The sequence below is a fragment of the Moesziomyces antarcticus genome, assembly GCF_000747765.1.
Source record: "Moesziomyces antarcticus DNA, scaffold: scaffold_v10012, strain JCM 10317, whole genome shotgun sequence".
In the NCBI taxonomy this organism is placed as follows: domain Eukaryota; kingdom Fungi; phylum Basidiomycota; class Ustilaginomycetes; order Ustilaginales; family Ustilaginaceae; genus Moesziomyces; species Moesziomyces antarcticus.
Genome location: NW_014638998.1, coordinates 413,315 through 432,778, shown reverse-complemented (window position 1 = coordinate 432,778; position 19,464 = coordinate 413,315). Strand labels below are relative to the sequence as shown.

General features: G+C 60.1%; 5 protein-coding genes across 5 annotated transcripts; all 5 read left to right on the top strand.

Annotated features, from left to right (window-relative positions):
• Nucleotides 1-3,617: 3,617 nt before the first annotated feature.
• PAN0_012d4548 (uncharacterized protein) lies at nt 3,618-4,882 on the top strand (the record flags this gene model as incomplete). The annotated part of the gene is made up of 3 exons (XM_014800085.1): nt 3,618-3,707; nt 3,786-4,105; nt 4,477-4,882. The coding sequence occupies 3 exons, from the start codon at nt 3,618-3,620 to the stop codon at nt 4,880-4,882; spliced, it is 816 nt and encodes a 271-aa protein (XP_014655571.1).
• Nucleotides 4,883-7,580: 2,698 nt separating this feature from the next.
• On the top strand, nt 7,581-8,102 carry PAN0_012d4547 (uncharacterized protein; the record flags this gene model as incomplete). The annotated part of the gene is made up of 1 exon (XM_014800084.1): nt 7,581-8,102. The coding sequence occupies one exon, from the start codon at nt 7,581-7,583 to the stop codon at nt 8,100-8,102; it is 522 nt and encodes a 173-aa protein (XP_014655570.1).
• A 1,766-nt stretch (nt 8,103-9,868) lies between these two features.
• PAN0_012d4546 (alteRNAtive cyclin pcl12) lies at nt 9,869-11,042 on the top strand (the record flags this gene model as incomplete). The annotated part of the gene is made up of 2 exons (XM_014800083.1): nt 9,869-10,040; nt 10,129-11,042. The coding sequence occupies 2 exons, from the start codon at nt 9,869-9,871 to the stop codon at nt 11,040-11,042; spliced, it is 1,086 nt and encodes a 361-aa protein (XP_014655569.1).
• Nucleotides 11,043-11,066: 24 nt separating this feature from the next.
• On the top strand, nt 11,067-11,444 carry PAN0_012d4545 (uncharacterized protein; the record flags this gene model as incomplete). Its single annotated transcript, XM_014800082.1, has 1 exon — nt 11,067-11,444. The coding sequence occupies one exon, from the start codon at nt 11,067-11,069 to the stop codon at nt 11,442-11,444; it is 378 nt and encodes a 125-aa protein (XP_014655568.1).
• Nucleotides 11,445-14,978: 3,534 nt separating this feature from the next.
• Nucleotides 14,979-19,403, top strand: PAN0_012d4544 (p-loop containing nucleoside triphosphate hydrolase protein; the record flags this gene model as incomplete). The annotated part of the gene is made up of 1 exon (XM_014800081.1): nt 14,979-19,403. One exon carries the CDS (start codon nt 14,979-14,981, stop codon nt 19,401-19,403), a length of 4,425 nt encoding a protein of 1,474 aa, XP_014655567.1.
• Between the last annotated feature and the right edge of the window lie 61 nt (nt 19,404-19,464).

Sequence of the window (19,464 nt, the reverse complement as noted above, 5' to 3'; positions counted from 1 at the left end):
AACACCAGGCAACACGGCAAGGACGGGGCCGAGTGTGATCCTTCAGCGGGCCTTACTATCATGATCATAAGCGATGTGTCAGTCTTGCAACTTTGTTGGCCCTCGGTGAAGTCTGCAGAGCCCAACCCATTTGTTCTGCTGGTTGTGGTGACGCTGTCGACGTGTGGTATAGAATGCAGTTTTGGGGAAGGTCAGTGCGTCCGCACAACAGCCTTGTGACACAGCACATTTCGCTCGAGCAACGTCCACTCGGACTGAACCTGCCTCACCGGAACGGTCTTTTCCTCTCAGCTCCGACGATGAAGAACCAAACTGCATGCTGATCACCTCCGACCTGGACCCGCGACAAAGTGCAGTGGTGATGTTCTCGAACACGCCGAGGCTGGGATTCAAGGTCAGATCCAATCTGGATCTACACCGAGCAGGAAATAGAGCTCACGGGACAGCTTATTTCGAGAACGGACGAGCGGACGCCGAAAGAATGTATGCGGGGGACGGCCAATATGGCGCGGCTAGACAACGTCCGACGTACCGCCAGTCGGAGCTGGTGCACACCGCTCAGCGAACTCAGAAGTCGGAACTGCAACACGTTCTTGAACTACGTCGAGCCAAGCCCAAGGCAGTGTGTTGAGACTGCGAATGAGGATGCACAGAGAGGTGTGCAGAGCTGGACGCCAAATCGCCGCGACCAAGGCATCAAGGGCGTGCGAGACACCGCAAGCGAAGTTTGTTCTGCACCTGTGCGCACGCCGAACGCCGCCCTGCACTTCTTCCTTGCTGAAATCACACACTCGTGCGGCTTTCTTCCCGGACGGCTCGCTGACTTGCCTTGAACCCTTAGTTGAGGCATCCGGAATCCGAAACAAGGCATGCGGGTCGTGCTGCGGTTGGCTCAACGGAGGCGGTGGCCGATGCATCATGCCGGCGACCGCAGCTGGTCAACCTTCTGTCACGGGAAAAGCGCGCATCTGACTAGGTCTTTTTCATGCATCACGCCGGCTGTCACTGCCCGATGTGATTTTAGGCAAAGGCCCACCTTGAACCCTGAAACCCTCGCGCATTCAGCTTGCCGCTACGTCCATCCTCGGGACGGCAGGACGAAACCATTGGTCTTGAGCTGAGTGGCTGATCACAGTAGCTGGCGGTGCGATACTTCGCAGGCGTTCCTGGCCCGCGCAAGACCCTTGAAACGCTGCGAATGCAAAGCGTAAGCCGTGCGATGGCTTCACAGCCACGCTCGCTGGCGTCTCGGAACGCCGCATTGCCACTGAGCTGCAAGACTCCCGCACCATCATGGCTGGGTCAGCCATCGACTTGCTGGCTTGCTCGACCCGGATGCACGGGAGCTTTGCAGCTGGCGTGTTGGAAGGGTCCACCAGGGTCCCCATCCCACCCGACCGTTGGCTTCGTTGGCAAGAGCGTACCGTGGTTGTCGCTGTTTGTCCGGCGGTGTTGTAAGGGCTCACGCAGCTGACACGCCAACGGTACGCAGCGCCCGAGGCGTTTGGCGCCTCGCTCACACGGGCAAACCAAATGGCGTTTGCATCCCCCGTCCGCCGGAACACAGCCCAGAAACAGCACGACATGCCAATACGATCAACGGGAGTCAATGTCCAAGTTACCAGGTCCAGCTCGGATCACTCGGATCGAGAGAGGCTATTGTGTGTGTGTGCTATGATGGACATCGAATTCCGAGTGAATGCAGCGGAGCATGCGACCTTGGTTCGAAAGGTCAGGCGGCCATCCACGCTAACCATGCAGACCCTGCATTCAACGCAGCGGCCAAGCTGACTCGGACTCCTGCTCGAAAGATGCGGATCGCGGATATGCACAGCCATGCTGATTTCATACAGATTGAGCTTGTCGTGCTCATTGTCAATGGAGCGATGATGACAACGTCGAAAGGGTGAACCCAAGGGTCCGATTCAAGGCATCCGGTCAGTGGCGCGCGTCGGTTGCTCGCGAAGAATGCAGAGTCATCTTCGGCAGCGGAGTAGGAGCCGCGAGAATCGCCTCGCCAGCATGCTCAAAGAATGGGTGAGATTGGCGGCATGAATGAACGAGGTTGTGAAGATCCACGCGCGGTTGGCCGATGCTGGCTGTCGGCGAATCTGCACAGCAACGCTTTATTCGGCCATGCTAGTGTAGATCAGGGGTGCACCTGCCAGATTCGGCCGATCGCACCATTTGCACGCCTGTGAGTCAGCGATCTGCTTTGACGGCGAGCCGGAGAGCCCGTTCGGCAGGTAGGAGGGGATCGACGATTGCAGTGATGTGCGCCTTGGCGTCTGTGAGGCCGACACTCTGCAGGTAGCAAACAAGCCATCGCGGCTCGCATTGCATCCATGCGAGCCAGGCGGGCTGATCGCACTCGCCACTGCGGCGTCGAAGCCAACGTGTGGCGGTGGGCAGGCGCAGCGCCATTTGGCAGTATGGCGAGCAGCGGAGTGTGACTTTAGCGTCGGCGTGATGTGGTGCATGGGCGCAGCCTACGCGTGCGAGACAGAGATCCAGACCGTGTGCCTTTGCTCGAGTGGAATATTCTCATGCACCCTCTCTTCGCGCACATCTTTTTCCACCCCCGACCGCACAAGGGACAGCGGTTGCGGAAGCCCTTCCGCACGGCGCTGTCATCCCTGCGTCGTCGTCGGCGTAGCAAAAAAAGAAAGGACCTCCAGACTCCGATTGGCCGTCTGGGCTCGAATCACACCGCCGAACCCGTTCGGCAAGCCTGCCGCAGTCCACAATGCTCCCTTGGCTTTTTTCCTGCAAACACACGTCTTGCCTAGCGTGTCTCGCGAAGTCCGTCGCCGTTCACAGTACTGTAGCCCGCCCTTGGCTCGTGGTTCTGGATCTGTTTCGTTTCAAACACAAGGCCTGTCAAAACAAAGCCGTCTCGCATGCCTCTGGGCAGGAATGCCGTTAGGCCATGTGAAGCGCCTGGACTCGGACAGCCTTTCTATCGCTCTTTGCATGGGAAAAGCCCAGCTTGGATGCACCTCGTCATCTGCACACCATGTCGGATCGGATCGAGATGTGACATCTCCCAAAGCTGCAGCGATGTAGATCATGGGTGCACGTACGGGCTGCGGCCCTTTCGCGCTAGCCGCGACCGTCCCCGCGTGTGCTTGCTGTGCTGTGCATGGTGATGTTGCGGACGCGCCGTTCGAGCATCGCATGCAGCAACGCAGATCGGAGCCCGCGCTGCGATGCGGACAAGTTTGTGCTCGAATTGTCAAGCGAGGCGGAGCCAAGGAGCTGTGCAGGTGCGAGCCAATGTTTGTGTGATGTTAAAACAGACATCACCTTCGGCAAGCCTGAGCACGCGACGCAATGCCATGCCATGTCATGCAACTCGCCAGTGCCTTCTTGAAGCGACTTGCCTGACCTTGTGCTTGCGCTCTCGCTTCTCGGACGCTTTCAGACGCTTGTCGAACCATGATTCTTGCGAGCAGCGTGCAGCGGGGCGAGAAGGTGCATGTGCACGAGTGGATCCATGCCAAACAAGACCGACAATCTGATTTGTTCATGCCAAACCTGAACCGAGTACATGTTCTGGCCGAACATTCTCGTGCCGTTGTAGATGAAGCAGCGCTCGGACTGTCGAGCATGCCGAGATGTGTGCACAAGGCGCTCGCAGCGAATCAAACCGCATCGCTATCGCCGATGCGAATACCCAGTCGCCTGATCCCGGTTGGGGATTTGCGGTGAGATTTGCGAGCCAATTTTAGACGTCACTTTTTCGCGGTTTTTTAGCTTTTCCTGCCTTTTCGGCTTGAAGGCAGGATTGGGTGCCGGTCTCGGACAAGACCGACAGCCGACGAGCTCTTTTCGGCTACGACGCGCCGATGGCGTCAGTCTCTCGAGATGAGTGCACCCAGCTCTCCTCGCCACGCGACACTGTGTCTCGCGCCCATGACGACCACCACCGAGACACGCAACAAGAGACGCTGGCCCTGATTCAGCCCTTCGGTGCCGACGGGGACGAGCAAGTCGGCCCGACGTGCTGTTACTCGATCACGTCAACATTCGGCGAGACGCCCGAGATGCAAGCAGGAGAGTTCGGAGCAGAGTCGGCATGGCTTGCACCCGAGATGTGTGTGCAGTGCGTGTGCAATGCGTGCAAGGCGTGCAGGAGCGGGGAAGCTAGAGTCTGCACGCAGACGCAGAGTCGCACGAGAGAGAGAAAAGAAGGGATGCGACCCAGTTCGAAGAGTTCGAAGAGGGGGCCCCTATTCTTTCCCTGCGACCTACGACACCGAACAGCACAGGGGAGTGAGCGGGACCGGAGAGAATTCCGCCGATGCGCGATTTCGACACCGACGCAAGGGGTGGAAGCAGAGCGCGGGGGGAAGGGGGCGGCTGAAGGAGCCAAAAAGAAAAGAAAAAAGAGGACGAGGCGGAATTGAGGGAACCACGCGGCGCACCGGAAGGCGAGAGTCGGCTGGGTGCAGTTCGAACTCGCCTGCTGCCTAGCGAGGGCTCGCTAATGGCAGCATGCCTACGCGAAGGCAAGCCCTCCAAGATCCCATGCTTGGGTGACCCCACTCTGCTGCCGCTGCCAGGCGCGCCAGATGCACGAGAGAGAGAGAGAGAGATACAGTGGTCGGCTCGCCCGATCCGACTCCGATCTCTCACCTCAGGCGGCCACCCACTCGAGATCCAGCCTGGCAGAAGCGAGTTGCGGTCTGCATGGGTTTGCGGCTCGCCAAGGCACTCTGGCCCTTCCAAAGCACGCCGACACCTCGGCTGCTATTGTACAGCACAAGGCGATGTGCAGCTTCATCGCGATCGACCTTTCCTTTTTGGGATGCCACCCGTCCTTTTCTCATTCCGACCGCTGGCAAGGATCCGACTCGTTCCGTCGCCGTCGTCTGCGTAGACTAGTCTTCGGCAAGCTCGGCGACAGAGCTTCAACGCCACCGCTTGTTACGCGCTGAATCGTTGAAATGCTTCTGGCGCCCGCCTGCCGAGGCGAGACTAGCGCTGCGAGGGGGACCCCAGCCGACCAGCAACGCCACTGCAATAGGCACAGATGCGGCTCTTGACATTTTCAGCATTCGACATTCACACTACCGTAAGCTGTGTACTGAGCGTGAGCCGACGCAGTGTGCTTGCTTTAGTGCGCAAGCAGGATGATGTAGTGGCTTGCGTTTGGGCCGGTTGAAGAAAGGGGAGTATTGTAAGTGCAATTAGCGCATGCTCAAACCGGGCCTTTTTCATTGTTCGGTTCGGGAGCGCGATGGGGAGCCCTTTGCCGACATGGTTCGGAGCTTGAATATTTTCTAGTGCGCTCTAGCTCTTCCCCACCGGTGCGAGTCAAGAAGGATGAGGAGAGGGTGGTAGAGCGAGCCGAAGGTGGTGCCGAGACCTGGCGTGGAGTTGAGGATCCAGGAAATCCTTTCTGGCCGCGGCATCGGGTTGGGGCAGCTGGTGTGTTCGCGTCGGACGGGTGGCTGAGTCCGGTAGGCGGTGAGCCGCTGCGCCGGTGCTTTACGCGACCTCCTCGCGCTCGCGCTGGCAATCGTCCCGCAAGGTGGTTTCGCAAGGCTCCGTACATCTGACTGCCGAGATGTTGGTGCTGGTTGACTGGACAACCCGACAGCAGCCGGTCCGAGTTGCGTTCCGACACGTCACTGAGAGCAGTCGCGGCGGCTAGGACGAGATGCGAATCTTCGCCCCTTGTGTGTAGGCTTGGCGCGGGTAACGCGACCGCGTCATGGAAATTCGACCGCCCCTTTGTGTGACAGGCCGAAGCAAGATCTGTCACCGAGCCAAACGAGCGGATCACTCCCTACCCACGGTGCGAAGCTGTGCTTCCAAAGGGAACAAGCTTACCGCCCGACAAAGCATTGAGGCTTGCACGCATGCACGCCCGTGCGGGCCGCCTTTGCTGTCACAATCCCGCGTCCCTTTGAGCCTCCTACGGCTGCCGAAAACCAGTCTTGTTGCTGCGGCATGCACCTCTAGACAACTTTAGCACTGGATTCGGTGCGGGTGCGGCGTGCTTGCGTGGAGCCGATCCGGGGCAAAGGCGCGTGCAGGCTCGCGTGAGCATCAAGGCTGGCGCTTGTGCGTGCCGGGCATTAGCTCCGAGAGCAAGGCAAGGTAGATGCTGTCTGTGGCGTACGCCATCTGATACTGTGACGCCGGGCGCTCTGTTTGGAAGGGCTAGTGGAAAGAAACACGCTGTCCATGCGCACGCGAGGCCGGGCTGGAACTAGAAAGCGTCTGGACAGGCGCACCTGCTCGGCTGCGACAGAGGCTGCTATGCCGAGCAAGCCCGAGAGTCGGTACGGTCGGCGTACAGTTCTGGCGCTAGTTTACAACGCCGGGCGCGTATAAGCGAGAGCTATGCATATCTGTCCACCCCCTCCGGGCCTCAAGCCAGTGGTTCCGGTCATGCCCGGATCGTTTAGCACCAGATTGGAGTCGTGTCCAACTCGCGCGAGCCAAAACAACGCGCCTAGGCTTGCCACCATCCTCGTGGTTGATGCCAGCATCCCGTGTGATGGTTCTCCGCCTCCGCCTGCGCCGCCTCGTGGACGCCAGCCACGCTCGTGCCATGGTAACTGCGCTCGTGGCGTGCGAAGTTGAGCTGCGCCGCGCTGGTCGGATCCATTGTGGATGGAGAGCCACCAAAAATGCCGACGCATTGTCTCGAGCATTGAGGCGGAGATGGCAACGCGAGGTTGACAGCCAGATCTGCGGTGTAGCGTGTGTTCTCAAACCCCGCCGTGCCACCCTTGCGCCGCTGTGGACAACCTGGAGTGCGGCTGCCGACGCACAGGTGAACAACGCTGCAGGCGCTGCATCATGCAGACACCCCTGCGTTTGGCTCCCTAGCACCTTTTTTTTTTTTTTCTTGCGCAACACCTTTTTTTTGTCCTCCGACGCAGCACGCCGTTGCGCCAACGCATGAAGGCAGAGGCAACTTTGGTTTTTTCTTTTTACGAAATTTGGGGGAGGGGGGGGGGGGCTAGTCGGCCCGTCTGCGCAAAATTGCACCGACGAGAGGCGGTCCAAGCTTTTTCTGACCGCGGTCCGAGCTGACGGGTTGAGCTGGGGTTTGGTGTGCAGCCCGTCCGTTCCGTGGGCCGAGCAGAGCGGCTTCGGGACGCAGCCTCTGCGCTTGGGTTGCGGTGCGGAATCGAAAAAAAGAGGCGCAACAAGGGACCCTTGCTTCCATTGTGCCCGTTGGTTGCTTTCTCGTCGGGCGCATCTGGTTCGGCCATGTTCCCTTTGCCCCTTGCGCACGAACGCCGTCGAGGTTGTCCCTTTGAGTCGCTCGTTGTCGCCGCTTGTTGGAGCTACGACGGTCAATGGAAGGCGAAGGTGTGGGAGAAAAAAGCGGGCGGTGCAAAGCCCTGGGCGGTTGCCTTGGGTGGTGGCCAGCCTCGTGGCGTGTGTGCGCGCGCGCGCGCCTGCGGTTGCCGAGTGCGCCCTGGTCGCCGACGCTAGGTTCGCCACTTGGTTGTCTCGGTCTATGCCTACCGCCCCTTGCACACGCAGCGGTGTGTGCGACTCGCAACTGGCTGCCTAGCGTGGATGGACCCTCCCCTCCTCCTAGCTGTCACCGCATGGTGGCAGTTTCCCCACGCCCTTTCAGAGGCGTGCTTGTCGCCGAGCCGCCGCCGTCGCCGCGCTCAACAATGCGTTTTAGGCTTGGTGCCAAAATCCAAGTGTGCGACTCGTCGAGCCCAAGCGCAGCAGCTCGGAATTGCAGCATTGGTAAGGGCTCGGATCGACGCCGCGCTGCTCCAAGCCGTCGTCGATCCTTGGATGCGAAGGAAGCTGTCGAAAGCTGGATCAATGCACAGCCCGCCCTGCTCGGTCCGCCGCGTAGCTCTGTTCGCGAATCGGCCTGTTGCCCCGAGCTCCGGCAGTGCTTGCTCATCGCGAGCGTCGAGCAGGCGTCATTTGGACCCAAGGAGTCGAGGGTGGCTAGGCCATGCAAAGTGTCTAGCATTTCGGATGGCCGGTGTTTGACGACTGGCTGCGCTCACAGACAGGCGCGGTCGCCGAAAGGCCTCGAGACAGGCTCACTCGGTGTCCCTTCGAATCGATCTCTGCCTCAGACAGACTCGAGCGTTGAAGATTAAAGATTAAAAAGAAAAAGAGACTCAGAATTTCGAAATTCGAAAAAAAGGTGGTCGAGTTTGAACGGCCACCCTGCCTGTGTCTGTGTGGCTCGCCAAGCCAGCTGCAGCCCGAATCAGGCGGCGCTGCGCTTCGCCACCTCCCACGCGCGCCCCCTGCGCCCGCGCCAGATTTGGCAGCTCCACTCCGCCTGTCACTTGGCGATTTAGGGCGTCGCGCGCCGCCCAACTTTTTTTCGCTCTTTCTTTTGCCCCGCAGGAGCAGCAGCAGCAGCAGCAGCAGCAGCAGCACCTGCCAACTCGTGATCACATGGAAATTTATTTAATTTTTCTGTATTTTCCCAACGGCGCCCGGCAGGATTCCTTTTGTTTCTTGGTTTCAGGCTCTCGAGCCCGTTCGCTCTGCCTTTCGCCCGTTTTCGCCTCGCGAGCTGAGAAAATTTGAGACGGGGCGGCGGCGCATGGCTGTCCGCTGCCAGGTTGGCCGCCAGATTCGCCGCACGACAACGCTGCACGAACAACCCTTCCGCCCCTCCAGGTTCGGCACCCGTCTCGAGCGTCCGACAGGGAGGCGCATCCAAGTTTTCGCCAACGAGGCCCAAGTTTTCTGCTCCCCTCCTTTGTTCGCGGCTCAAGCGCAGCTCAAGCCGCCCTTCCCACTTCGCCACCCTTGACTGCTGCTCATCCGCTGGAATTCCAAGCCTGGGTCCCATCCCGTCGGTGCGACGAGAGCCGTGCCATCAAAGGGCAGCAGCCACCTCTTCGCCTCGCCCTCGCGTGTTGGCCCTCCCTCTCCTCTCGCGTTGAGGCGTGTTTTGAGTGCGCTCCCCTGCCCTTTCTGTTCGAACGGGCCCCGCTGCTGCCCGACTGCCTCCCGAAACCTTAAGCGGGCAGGCGCTCTTTCTCCGCCTGGCGGCTGCTGTTCTGTTCGCCCTGCCACATCAAGCTTGGCCGCTCACTCACTACACTCACTGCTCACTGCTCACCGCTCTCCGCTCGACATTCGAACCTGGGCCGACACCTCCTTCCCGCCGCCGCCGCCCGCCGCCGATTTCCAATATATCCCTTCCACCTTGAACCCGTCAGCCCGGCTGTCTCTCCCCCCTCCGTTACCCCAGACCATCCCTCCTTTGTCCCCCCAACCTTCGAGCCCTCCTACATCTTGCTGAAGGCGCCACCACCATCTGGACCAGCATCCCACGCAGTACTTCCTTCACCAACCTCCAGTAGACTTGTCCTCCTTGTTCGACTCGCCATCTCACGTCTCGCTTCCAATAGATCCGCGCCTGTTTCATTCAGCCGCTGCAACATCCTTCCGCACCTCATAAGCCTCAAACCACTCGCCCAAAAAGCCATCGCAGCTACCACATCCTGGACTTCCTTGCATCTCGTGACGTCTTCGATCCCAGCTTCTGGTTCGCACAAAGCATCGTCTGCCATCGTCGCATCCCATCGTCAAAGCTCCCTTCTCCACGTCTAAAAGCATTCTCCAATCTCAACCCTCTCTCCAACCCCCACCCACGCAAACACAAGCATCTGCCTCCCACCCCTACACCAGCCTTTCATCAACTTCGACTTTGCATATCGCCCTCCGCACCACGCAGCTCTCTCGTCCTTCCGACAATCTGGCCATCCTCTCATATGCGCACTGCAGCTCAACACTCCCACTCCATCCTCTGATTGTCTCTCCCAAAGTTGCCACCTAGTCCGTGCATCTTTTCCTCGTCGGCCCTCTCCTCTACCCTCTGTCTACCAACTCGTCAGTCAACATGGCCGCCACCGTCGCCCCCGCCTACACTGCCTCGCATGGCCACCAGTCCGCCATGGACGTTTCGGCTGCCTCGGCCACTGCCGCCGCCACCAAGGCCTCTTCGTCTTCGTCGTCATCGTCGCGCCCATCGCAACGATCCGAAGCGCAAGACCGCTTCTACGGTTATAGAGGTGAGTGCTTCCTTTCGTCATCCTCCCATGTTGACCTGCCAACATTTTGACTGACAATCATGTATCCATCTCTTGCTATCGATCACAGAAACCTCGGAGCTCTGCGAAAGGTTCATCCTCTACCTCTTCGCCTGCCCGCTCGACTCGACCTCGGCATCCGCCAGCCTCGCTTCGTCCAACGGCACGCCCGCTCCGCGCCTCTCCGAGTTCATCGCCTACGCGCTCTACAGGACGCGTCTGCCCGAGGTCGTCACCTTCCAGGCGCTCTACCTCTTGTTGCGACTCAAGATCCGCTTCCCCGCCGCGCGCGGCTCGTCGGGCCACCGCCTCTTCATCTCGGCGCTCATGATCGCCAGCAAGAGCAGCTGCGACGACACCTACTCCAACAAGAGCTGGGCCATTGTCGGTCAGGGCCTCTTCAGCCTGCGCGAGATCAACCAGATGGAGCGCGAGCTCTTCGGCTACCTCGGATACAAGGTCAACGTCTCGCCCGAGGAGCTCGAGGTGTTCACCTACGAGCTCGAGCAGGACTGCGACGGCGGCCGCATCGACCTCGTCGTGCGCAAGATCCTCGAACTCATGTCGCGCCGCAACAGCATCGACGACGCCAGCATCAGCATGGCGCGCGAGCGCTCCGAGAGCGTCTCGAGCGCAAAGTCGTCGGCTCCGCCCACGCCGGCGCTCGAGTCGTCGGGCTTCTCGTCGCCATCGCTCGACTCGCACGCCGGCCCGCAGCGCGTCTCGTCCGGTCGCCACTCGCGACAGTCGAGCGTGTCGCACTCGTTTGGCCAGCGCGCCAGCATCTCGGGCTACGCACCTGCCACCATGGCCGTGTCGAGCTCCACCGGCCACCTCGCCAGCGCCACCTCCACCGGCGCCGCCGCGGCTGCCATGCCCACCGCCACGCCCATGGTCAAGAGCGCCAGCCACCGCCAGGAGAGGAGCGCCACTGCACCGAGCTTCATCCACCCCTTCATCAACCACGCGCGCGAGAGGTCGTGACCGTACACGATGCCCACGCACAGCATGCCGCTGTCGTCGTCGTCGTCAGCCTCGAGCTGTGCCGAGCGTTCGTACTACTCGAACTCGCCTGCTGCCAGCATCTCTTCGTCCTCGGTATGCTCGTCCATGTCGTATGCGCACTCGAGCGCCATGTCGGCCACGCCTTCGCCGTATGCATCGCGCTCCACCATCAGCGGTCGCACCACGCCCGACACGCCTCCCTCGGACCTCGACTCGACGCAGTGGGAAGACGCACGCTACTATGGTGTTGACCTCAAGTCGGAGCTCAGCCCGTCGTCCACGGGCGCCTACAAGCTGCCGCACCAGACGGCTGCGCCCGCCTTTGCACAGCATGCGTCGGCTGCCGACTCGTACCTGCATCCGTACAGCTGGAGGTCGTAGTCTTTTTTTCATACACACTCTTTTTGTCGCGCATCTTTCTTTTCTATCGTTGGTCGGCCTCGCCTTGGCTCAGCTGCGCGAGACGCTCCGGCCTTTCGCAACAGTCCCTTTCTTTGCATCCCCACACCCACTGGCTTCGTCGCATTCCCTCTTCTCTCTCAGCTGTACGTGGTCCGCGAGCATCGTCTCTGCTGGACTCGCACCCCTCTCCCCCGATGTGAACCTAGATACCCCTCGTCTCCTTCTCAAAATCAACGCATTCGAGCATCTGTTGATCGTCGCCGAGAATCCACAAAACAAGTTCTTCGCTTTCCACTGCTGTCTGTGCGTTTGCCGCCTGCCTTCCTCGATATGAGTACCTTCTTGCATCTACATTCACTCGGCAGCCTCGTCGCATCGCCCTGTTCATTTTTCACCTCGCGAGCACTGCTTCTGCGGGACTCGCAAGAATCTGTCTCTATCCGCTGTGTCTGTGCATCTGCTTCCTGTTCTTCCTTCGTTGTCAGTATCTTTTGCCACCCACCAGCCGCTGTGCATCCACCCATCAGCCTCTTCTGCTACGTCATGAACCNCCCCCTCCCCCTTCCCCCCTCTTCTCAAACCCCAACGCATTCGAGCATCTATCTTGTCGCCATCGTGCCTTTTGCTGTTGTCTGTGCTTTTGCCGCCTGTTCTTCGTCATCCGTCCCTTTTTTTTTGCAGCCATTCATCCAGCCTCGTCGTATCACCTGCGCGTCTTCTTGCCCCCTCTCAGCTGTACGTGGAGCATTGCCGCTGTTGCACGCGTCCTTCGATGTGAAGCTAGATACCCCTCGCCTGTCCCTCCAGGACCAACGGATGCGAGCAAGATTACTAGTCGCCGTCGAGAATTCAACAAAGCCGTTCCTCGCTGTTGACGGTGTTTGCATGTTTGCTGTCTGTGCCCCTCTTCATCAGTCACTTTTCTAGAAACCTCTTTCCTCAAGCATGACGCAACGCTGATCAGTGTGCTTGTGCTTGCTGCGCTGGGTTTGTGGACGTCGCACCGTCCGCTTGTACCCTCCCGCGAGAAGTGCTTCTTCAGGACTCGCAAGACTCTTTTGCTGTTCAGTGTGTATGTCTTTGCCGCTTGGGCTCCTGATCATTTGCTTCGTGGTATCCACGCTCAACCTCTGGTTGCATCACGCTTTTGTCTTGCAGCCGCTAGCACTGATTCTACTGAACTCGCATGGATCTGTCGCTGTTCACTGTGTGCGTCTGCCGCTCGTCATCCTCATCACCAGTCTCTACATTGCGAGCACTCGAGAATCTTGCGCTCTGTGCCGTGTCTGTGCGTTGGGCGGCTATCTTGCTCATCAGTCAATTGCATCGCCCGCCTGTCTTTGGTGAGCACTGCTTCTGCTGGACTCGCACCTCTCGCGCCGCCGAGGAACTACACGTGAAATCTTGCTTCACTCGTGTGCATGCTGGGTTGGGCCTGTGGATGTCGTCACAGCTAGACTACGCTTTCGCTGTTCTTTGTTTCATGCGAACATGCGCGCTGCTTCGCGCCCAGCGCGACGGTTGCTCACCATCCAGCGCTGGTCCGCGAAGCGAGGCGTGAGATTCTTCCTGCACTCGTTTCGTACTATTCCATTTGCGTGAGTCTCGGGGCACACCTACGTACATTGAATGTTGAGGCTTGGGATCTGCAGGCGGCATGGGCGGGCTGACCGGGGACGGGAAGGTCGGGGACGGAGAGTTTTGTGCGGGTTTCAGATGTCCGTCTACCACTGATCTGGTTCAAAGTGAGACCTGGCACTGATGAAATTCATGCGTGCCAATCGGCTCCCGTGCCTGCTCACCACAACCACACCGCACCGTTGAGGTATCTATAAGATCCTGGATGCGAGTTTCACTTGGCGTTATTCATGGCAAAGGACAGATATGTCAGGGCGGGAGGGAGATTTTGGCTGTCCGAACTTGTGGGTGGAAGCCTCTTTTTTGGGCGCCATGCAAGGGGGTTGGTGGCGGCGCTAAAGGCATCCAATCATCTCTCGGCTAGGCTACAAGACTGTCCGGCTCGTTTTGGCAGTCAGACCGGGACTAGTGGTTTCTTCTTGCTGCGGGGCTCCCCTGCTTTTGCGCCACTGAAGACTCGCTTCCAGCTTCTCGGTACTTGCCACCGACGCTAAGATTGCATTGGCGAGCACGCCAGTTGTCGGAACGGTGCAAAACACTCGGGGCAATGCTCGTTGGCGTGCATTGGATCGTGCCAAAGCGCAACCTGGATTGACCAAGTTCCAGTTGTCTGGACACCTTATGCACAACTCATCGGAGCCTCCTGGAAGCTTCTTTTCAGTCGGAGACACACGCCCATGATAGCGTGCAGTGTTGCATCCCGATCCCTTGCCGTGCAATTCTCTTCCAAATCAGTCTCCGAACCTACATCTGGGAGGCTTTGCAATGCACGCCCAACAGCTTTGCAGGAGGGATGGGGGGCCGCCGAGCAGGGTTGCGTCGGGAGCAAGCTGCTCCGAACATGCCGAACTCACCCAGGACACGGTAGCTAGGATACGCGGCCGAGGTGCAGCTTTACCGCGCGGATGGGCGTTTTCAGCTGCTCATCTCAAGATCCGCCAAAGATGCGGTGGCTGCAAGGTTGTCGCCGAAATCTCCGCAATGCCGCTTCGTCTAGGTCGCTTTGAGATTCCGGTGGAACACAACAAGAGCGTATACTTCCACGTGTGGATTCGGGCATTCCCATACACCGTGTAACCAAAAAAGACCCTGGCGGCAAAGGCGAGGCGGAGATGCAAGGGCGTGCAGACGCCACCCGCCTTGCCTTGCTGCGGCTCTCTCACGCCCTTGCCCAAATTTCTCCCAACCCCGCTCCTTCCCTTCCGGACGGTCATGCTGGGTGCACATCCATCCTCTTGGGCGTAAGACCTATCTGGACGAGCTCCATCATGCTCAAGTGCGGCTCTTTGCTTTCAGCCGCCGCCAAAGCGCTTGGCAACCCGACATGCACGCCCGCCGAATTCGCCGCAACACGGTTGCCCGCCTTCCGCTCCACATCTTCCCGGAGCCTATAATAACACCCGAACGAGAGCGATTTTCCGATCTCGGAATCTGCCCGATCTGCGAAACTTGCGGCCCCGCCAATCGGATCGATACGCGTCTCGGTGAGGTGAGCGCGGCCGCGCTATTTGACACAAAGGGACTTGGAGGCCTGGGAATTTGGCAGCCGCTGCCCTTTGTTCTGCTGCGTGGGAGGGAGGCGAAAAGGCGTGCTAAAGGCAGAAGAAGTCCCTTTGTCACTCCATCCCACAGCTCGGGCTGAGACAACAATGCCTTGCAAACCGAAACTCCCACACCGAGCCATGTCGCATACAAAGGAACGACAGAGCCATTGTGTCTCTGCATGTCGTACCTTGAGCAATGAGCACGATCCAAGCCGCTTACCCGGACGTTGATGTTGTCCCTCCAACATCTCCTTTGCCACCTTCCTGGACCCCCTCTCGACCATCCCTCCTGAAGCTGTTGCAGTAGAGGCAACGCGTCCGAGTGAACAAGATGCCGGGCAAGCGCAAATCTGAATCCAAAGCTTCACCTTCAACGCTCGCCAAGCCATCGCTGCGGCTACTTTTCAGCTTCCTATCACGGCGCGATGTGGTCCTACTCCTTCTGCCGGCGGTCGCGTCGTCGATCGCGGTGGGCATGGTGCCAACCGCCATGTCCAAGGTCGTCGGTCACGCGTTTGATGCATTCACCAGCTACGGGCGCGACTCGGCCACCGCGCCCGCACACGCTGCCGCCGAGGTGAACAGCCACTTTATCAACCGGATCCTCGGCTCGGTGTATGCACTGCTGGGTCTGGCCGCCGCGATGCTCGTCATCAGCACACTCTCGGTGTCCGCGTGGATCTGTCTGGGCGAGCTCGCGGCTGCACGAGTGCGGTTTGCGGTGTTTCACAGCGTGATCGCCAAAAAGATGGCGTGGTACGATACGGGCATGGGTCTTACCAGCGACGACCAGGATGACGGCGAGCAGGTCGAGATGTCGCCGGCGGGGCTCATGACCAAAGTCGCGCGCGAGTGCGATGATCTGCGCGTCGCGCTCTCCCGCGAAGTCGGCGATGTCATGCAGCACATCACCACCGCGGTGGCGAGTCTGGTGCTGGCCATGTACACGAGTTGGAGCCTGACGCTCGTCATTCTCGCCTCGATCCCCGTCGTGCTGGTGCTGACTGTGGTCACCGAGATCGGCGCGAATCCGTGGCTGCAGCGCGAGCGCACCAGCACCGCACACGCCACCTCGTTGGTCGAACGCGTGGTCGAGGCGATCAACACCGTCAAGTCGTTCAATGCACAGAGCAGAGAGTCGGCGCGGTTCGACAAGGAGCTCGCCAGTGGCTCCAAGTCATATCGCCGCATGCTGCTGTGGTGGGCCGTCCGATTCGGTGTCACGGGCGGGCTCGTCTTCGCCACCTTTGTGCAGGGATTCTGGTTCGGTGCGCATCTGGTGAGCAAGGGAAAGCTCAGCCCGGGACAGGTCATGACCGTGTTCATGGCGAGCCTGCTCGTGTCCGGCACGCTCAACGAGATCGTCCAGGCGCTCTCGTATATCGACAAGGGCAAAGTCGGGGCAGCCAACCTGGTCAACCTCATCAACTCTCCAGACGACACCAGGGCGGCGCAGACGCAAGCAGAGCGAAGAGGGTCCAAGACCGCAAGCTCGATTCACTCGACGGGCTCCGAGAGCAACGAGAAACATTACTCACATACGACGCACGCCAAGTCGGCTGTCGGCAGCGAAGAGATGTTCGACATTCTCGAGTACGATATGACCAGGGCCAAGGCAGTGCCTATGTCGATCGAGCACATCCCAACCACGCCTTCGCCGGGCATCCACAGTCCGGATCACTTTACCTACCGCGCTCGACCGCGCGTGCACACCATACGCGGTGCGCGGAGTGCGGTGCAGGGACTGCGTCGAATCGCACCCGCCACGTGCCAGGGCGAGGTGCACCTGCGAGGCGTGAGCTTCAGCTATCCGTCGCGCCCCGACACGTGCGTGCTGCGCAACGTCGACCTCTACTTCCCACCCGCCGAGATGACGTATGTCGTGGGCGGTAGCGGGAGCGGCAAGAGCACGATCGCTCACCTCCTGCTGCGTCTGTACGAGCCGTCGGCGGGTACGATTCAGATCGACGACCAGACGATCGAGTTCCTCGACCCGCACTGGTGCCGCCAACACATCAGCGCGGTAAGCCAGGACCCGATCATCTTTGACATGAGCGTGCACGACAATGTTGCGCTCGGCCTCGTCGGTACTGCACAGGGCTCGGCGACATCGGGCATCCCCAGTGTCGCACGCGAGGACGTCGAGGCTGCGTGCCGACTCGCGCTGCTGCACGAGTTTGTGCGTGATCTACCGGAGGGCTACGAGACCAGCCTCGGGTCAAATGGCACAGCGCTCTCGGGCGGGCAGAGACAGAGGCTGGCGATTGCACGCGCAAGGCTGCGCGATCCGGCCATCTTGATCCTCGACGAGGCCACGTCGGCGCTCGACCCGACCACGCGCCACCTGGTGCACGAGGCCATCAAGACGTGGCGCCGCGGCAAGACGACGATCGTCATCACGCATGATCTGTCCCAGATCGAGCCGGATGACTTTCTGTACCTGCTCGAAAACGGAGAGGTCGCCCAGCAGGGGTACCGCTCCGACCTCGAGGCCAAGGATGGTCCGCTCAGGACGTTGTCGCTCCAGCAGCATCAGCGTAGCCAGCAGGAGGACCAGGAAAGAGAGGAAGTGGTGGAGCAGCTCGAGGCGGTGGGGAGGGAAGAGCCGCAGGGGAGGAGGAGACGCATGAAGTACAGGTCGATGTTCGGATGGGAACGCGAGGCCGGGGTGATTTCGGAGCATCTGTCGCTCATCATCTCGCAGAAGCTCGACAGTACGCCGTCGCATCTCAAGCCGCTCCGGCTCGCCGAGCGCCAGGCGATGAATACGTACTTTGAGGACGCCGAGACGCTGCGTGCTTCTGGATCTACCGCGAGCGACCGACGTGCACGCACTGTGGTGCTGGAAAGGAGGCGGTGGGATGACGTACAGTCGCACGTCTCGTCGGAGACCACGATCCACACGGGGGCACCAGAGGTGGAAAAAGCAGGTGCGGCCAAGGTGGCGACGATGCGCGAGGTGTGGCAGATCCTCTGGCGAACAATCCCGAGCCGGGCACTTTTGGTGGCGGGAATAACGCTGTGCATCATGGCGGGAGCACTCACTCCGGTGTTTTCGTTCCTGCTCGCGCAGCTGGTAGCGACCATGGGGCGACCAGACCAGCAAGCGGCCGTGGTCAAGTGGAGCCTGCTCGTGCTGCTCGTGGCGCTGCTCGAGGGCGTGTTTTCCTTTACGCGCTATCTGCTCATGGAGACGCTGGCGGATGCGTGGCTGCTGCGTCTGCGCAGCTCGTCGTACCGCCACGTTATCGCGCAGGACCGCACGTGGTTTGATCGGGGCGAGAACTCGCCTGCGCGCATCTGCCAGAGCATCGTCAAGGACGGCGAGGACGCACGTGGTCTGGTGGGGCAGATCATCGGCCAGCTCGCGCTGATCTGCTCCATGATCACGCTCGGCATCGTATGGGCGCTCGTGGTGGGCTGGAAACTCACCCTCGCAGGGGTAGCGTTCGGACCCGTGTTTCTCGCGGCCACGTTCTGCCAGAGCAGGGTGATCAGCGTGTACGAGGCGTGCAACAAGCTCAAGCGCGAAGCGGTGTCGGAGCGTCTGCATGCAGCGCTGTCGCACATCCGTGCCATCCGTGCCATGGGTCTCGAGAGCGTCTTCGCACAGCTTCATCAGGGAGCGTTGGACGATGTGCAGCGGTGCGGTATGCAGGCTAGCGTGTTCTCGGGCTTCGGTCATGGCCTCAGCGATGCGCTGACGTACATCGCCGAGGCGCTCATCTTCTTTGTGGGCGCGAAGCTGATCGTGTCCGGAGAATACGACTTTGCACGGATGATGCAGGTGTTCAACCTGATCATCTTTGCGGTGACGTTCGCGGCGCAGATGCTGACGTTCCTGCCGGGCATGTCGAAGAGCATGAAGGCGCTGGTGGATCTGGACCGACTCGTTCGGTTGGGAGAGGCGGATGCGCAGCGTGGCGAGGCAAAGGGCGAGATGACGTGCGATGTCAAGGGCGAGATCGAGTTCCGCAACGTCGGATTCGCCTACGACGGCAGGAGCGAGCGCGTGCTGGATGGTGTGCAGTTCAGCATTGGCGCGGGCGAGTGCGTGGCTGTTGTAGGCTCGTCGGGATGTGGCAAGAGCACAGTCGCTGCTCTGCTGCAGAGGCTGTACGAGCCGAGCTCGGGAGAGATTCTGGTGGATGGAGTGCCGGTGTCGTCTCTCTCGACTGCGTGGCTGCGCGAACACCTCAGCATCGTCGGTCAAAACCCGAGCCTGTTTGATCTATCCATTGCGGCCAACATCGCGTACGGAGCCAACTCGAAGCTGTACGATGCGTTCGACACGTCGCTATCGGACTCGGACCTGGAGCTGGTGCATCAGTCCGCGCGGGCTGCCAACGCACACAGCTTCATCGAGCACCTGCCCGAATCGTACGCCACCAGTGTCGGTGGGGGCGCGACGGGGTCGGGTAGCAAACTTTCGGGTGGACAGGCACAGCGCATTGCGATCGCGCGAGCGCTGATGCGAGTACGTGCTCGCATCCTGATTCTCGACGAATGCACTTCGGCACTGGATCCTGCCAACCAGCAGCTGATTGTCGAGACGCTGCTGGATGCCAGAGCCGCCCTGCGCCAACGCCGAATGACCACGCTCGTCATCACGCACAACGTCGACATGATGCGCCGATGCGACCGCATCATCGTGCTCCGAAACGGCACCGTGGCCGAACACGGAAACTTCCAACAGCTGCTCAGTCAAAACGGCCACTTTGCCTCGCTCGCAAGAGCCGGTGAATGGACTGGCTAGAAGCCCCACACATATTCCCCAACGGATCCTTCTTTCGCACTTTGTTGTTTGCAATGCATTT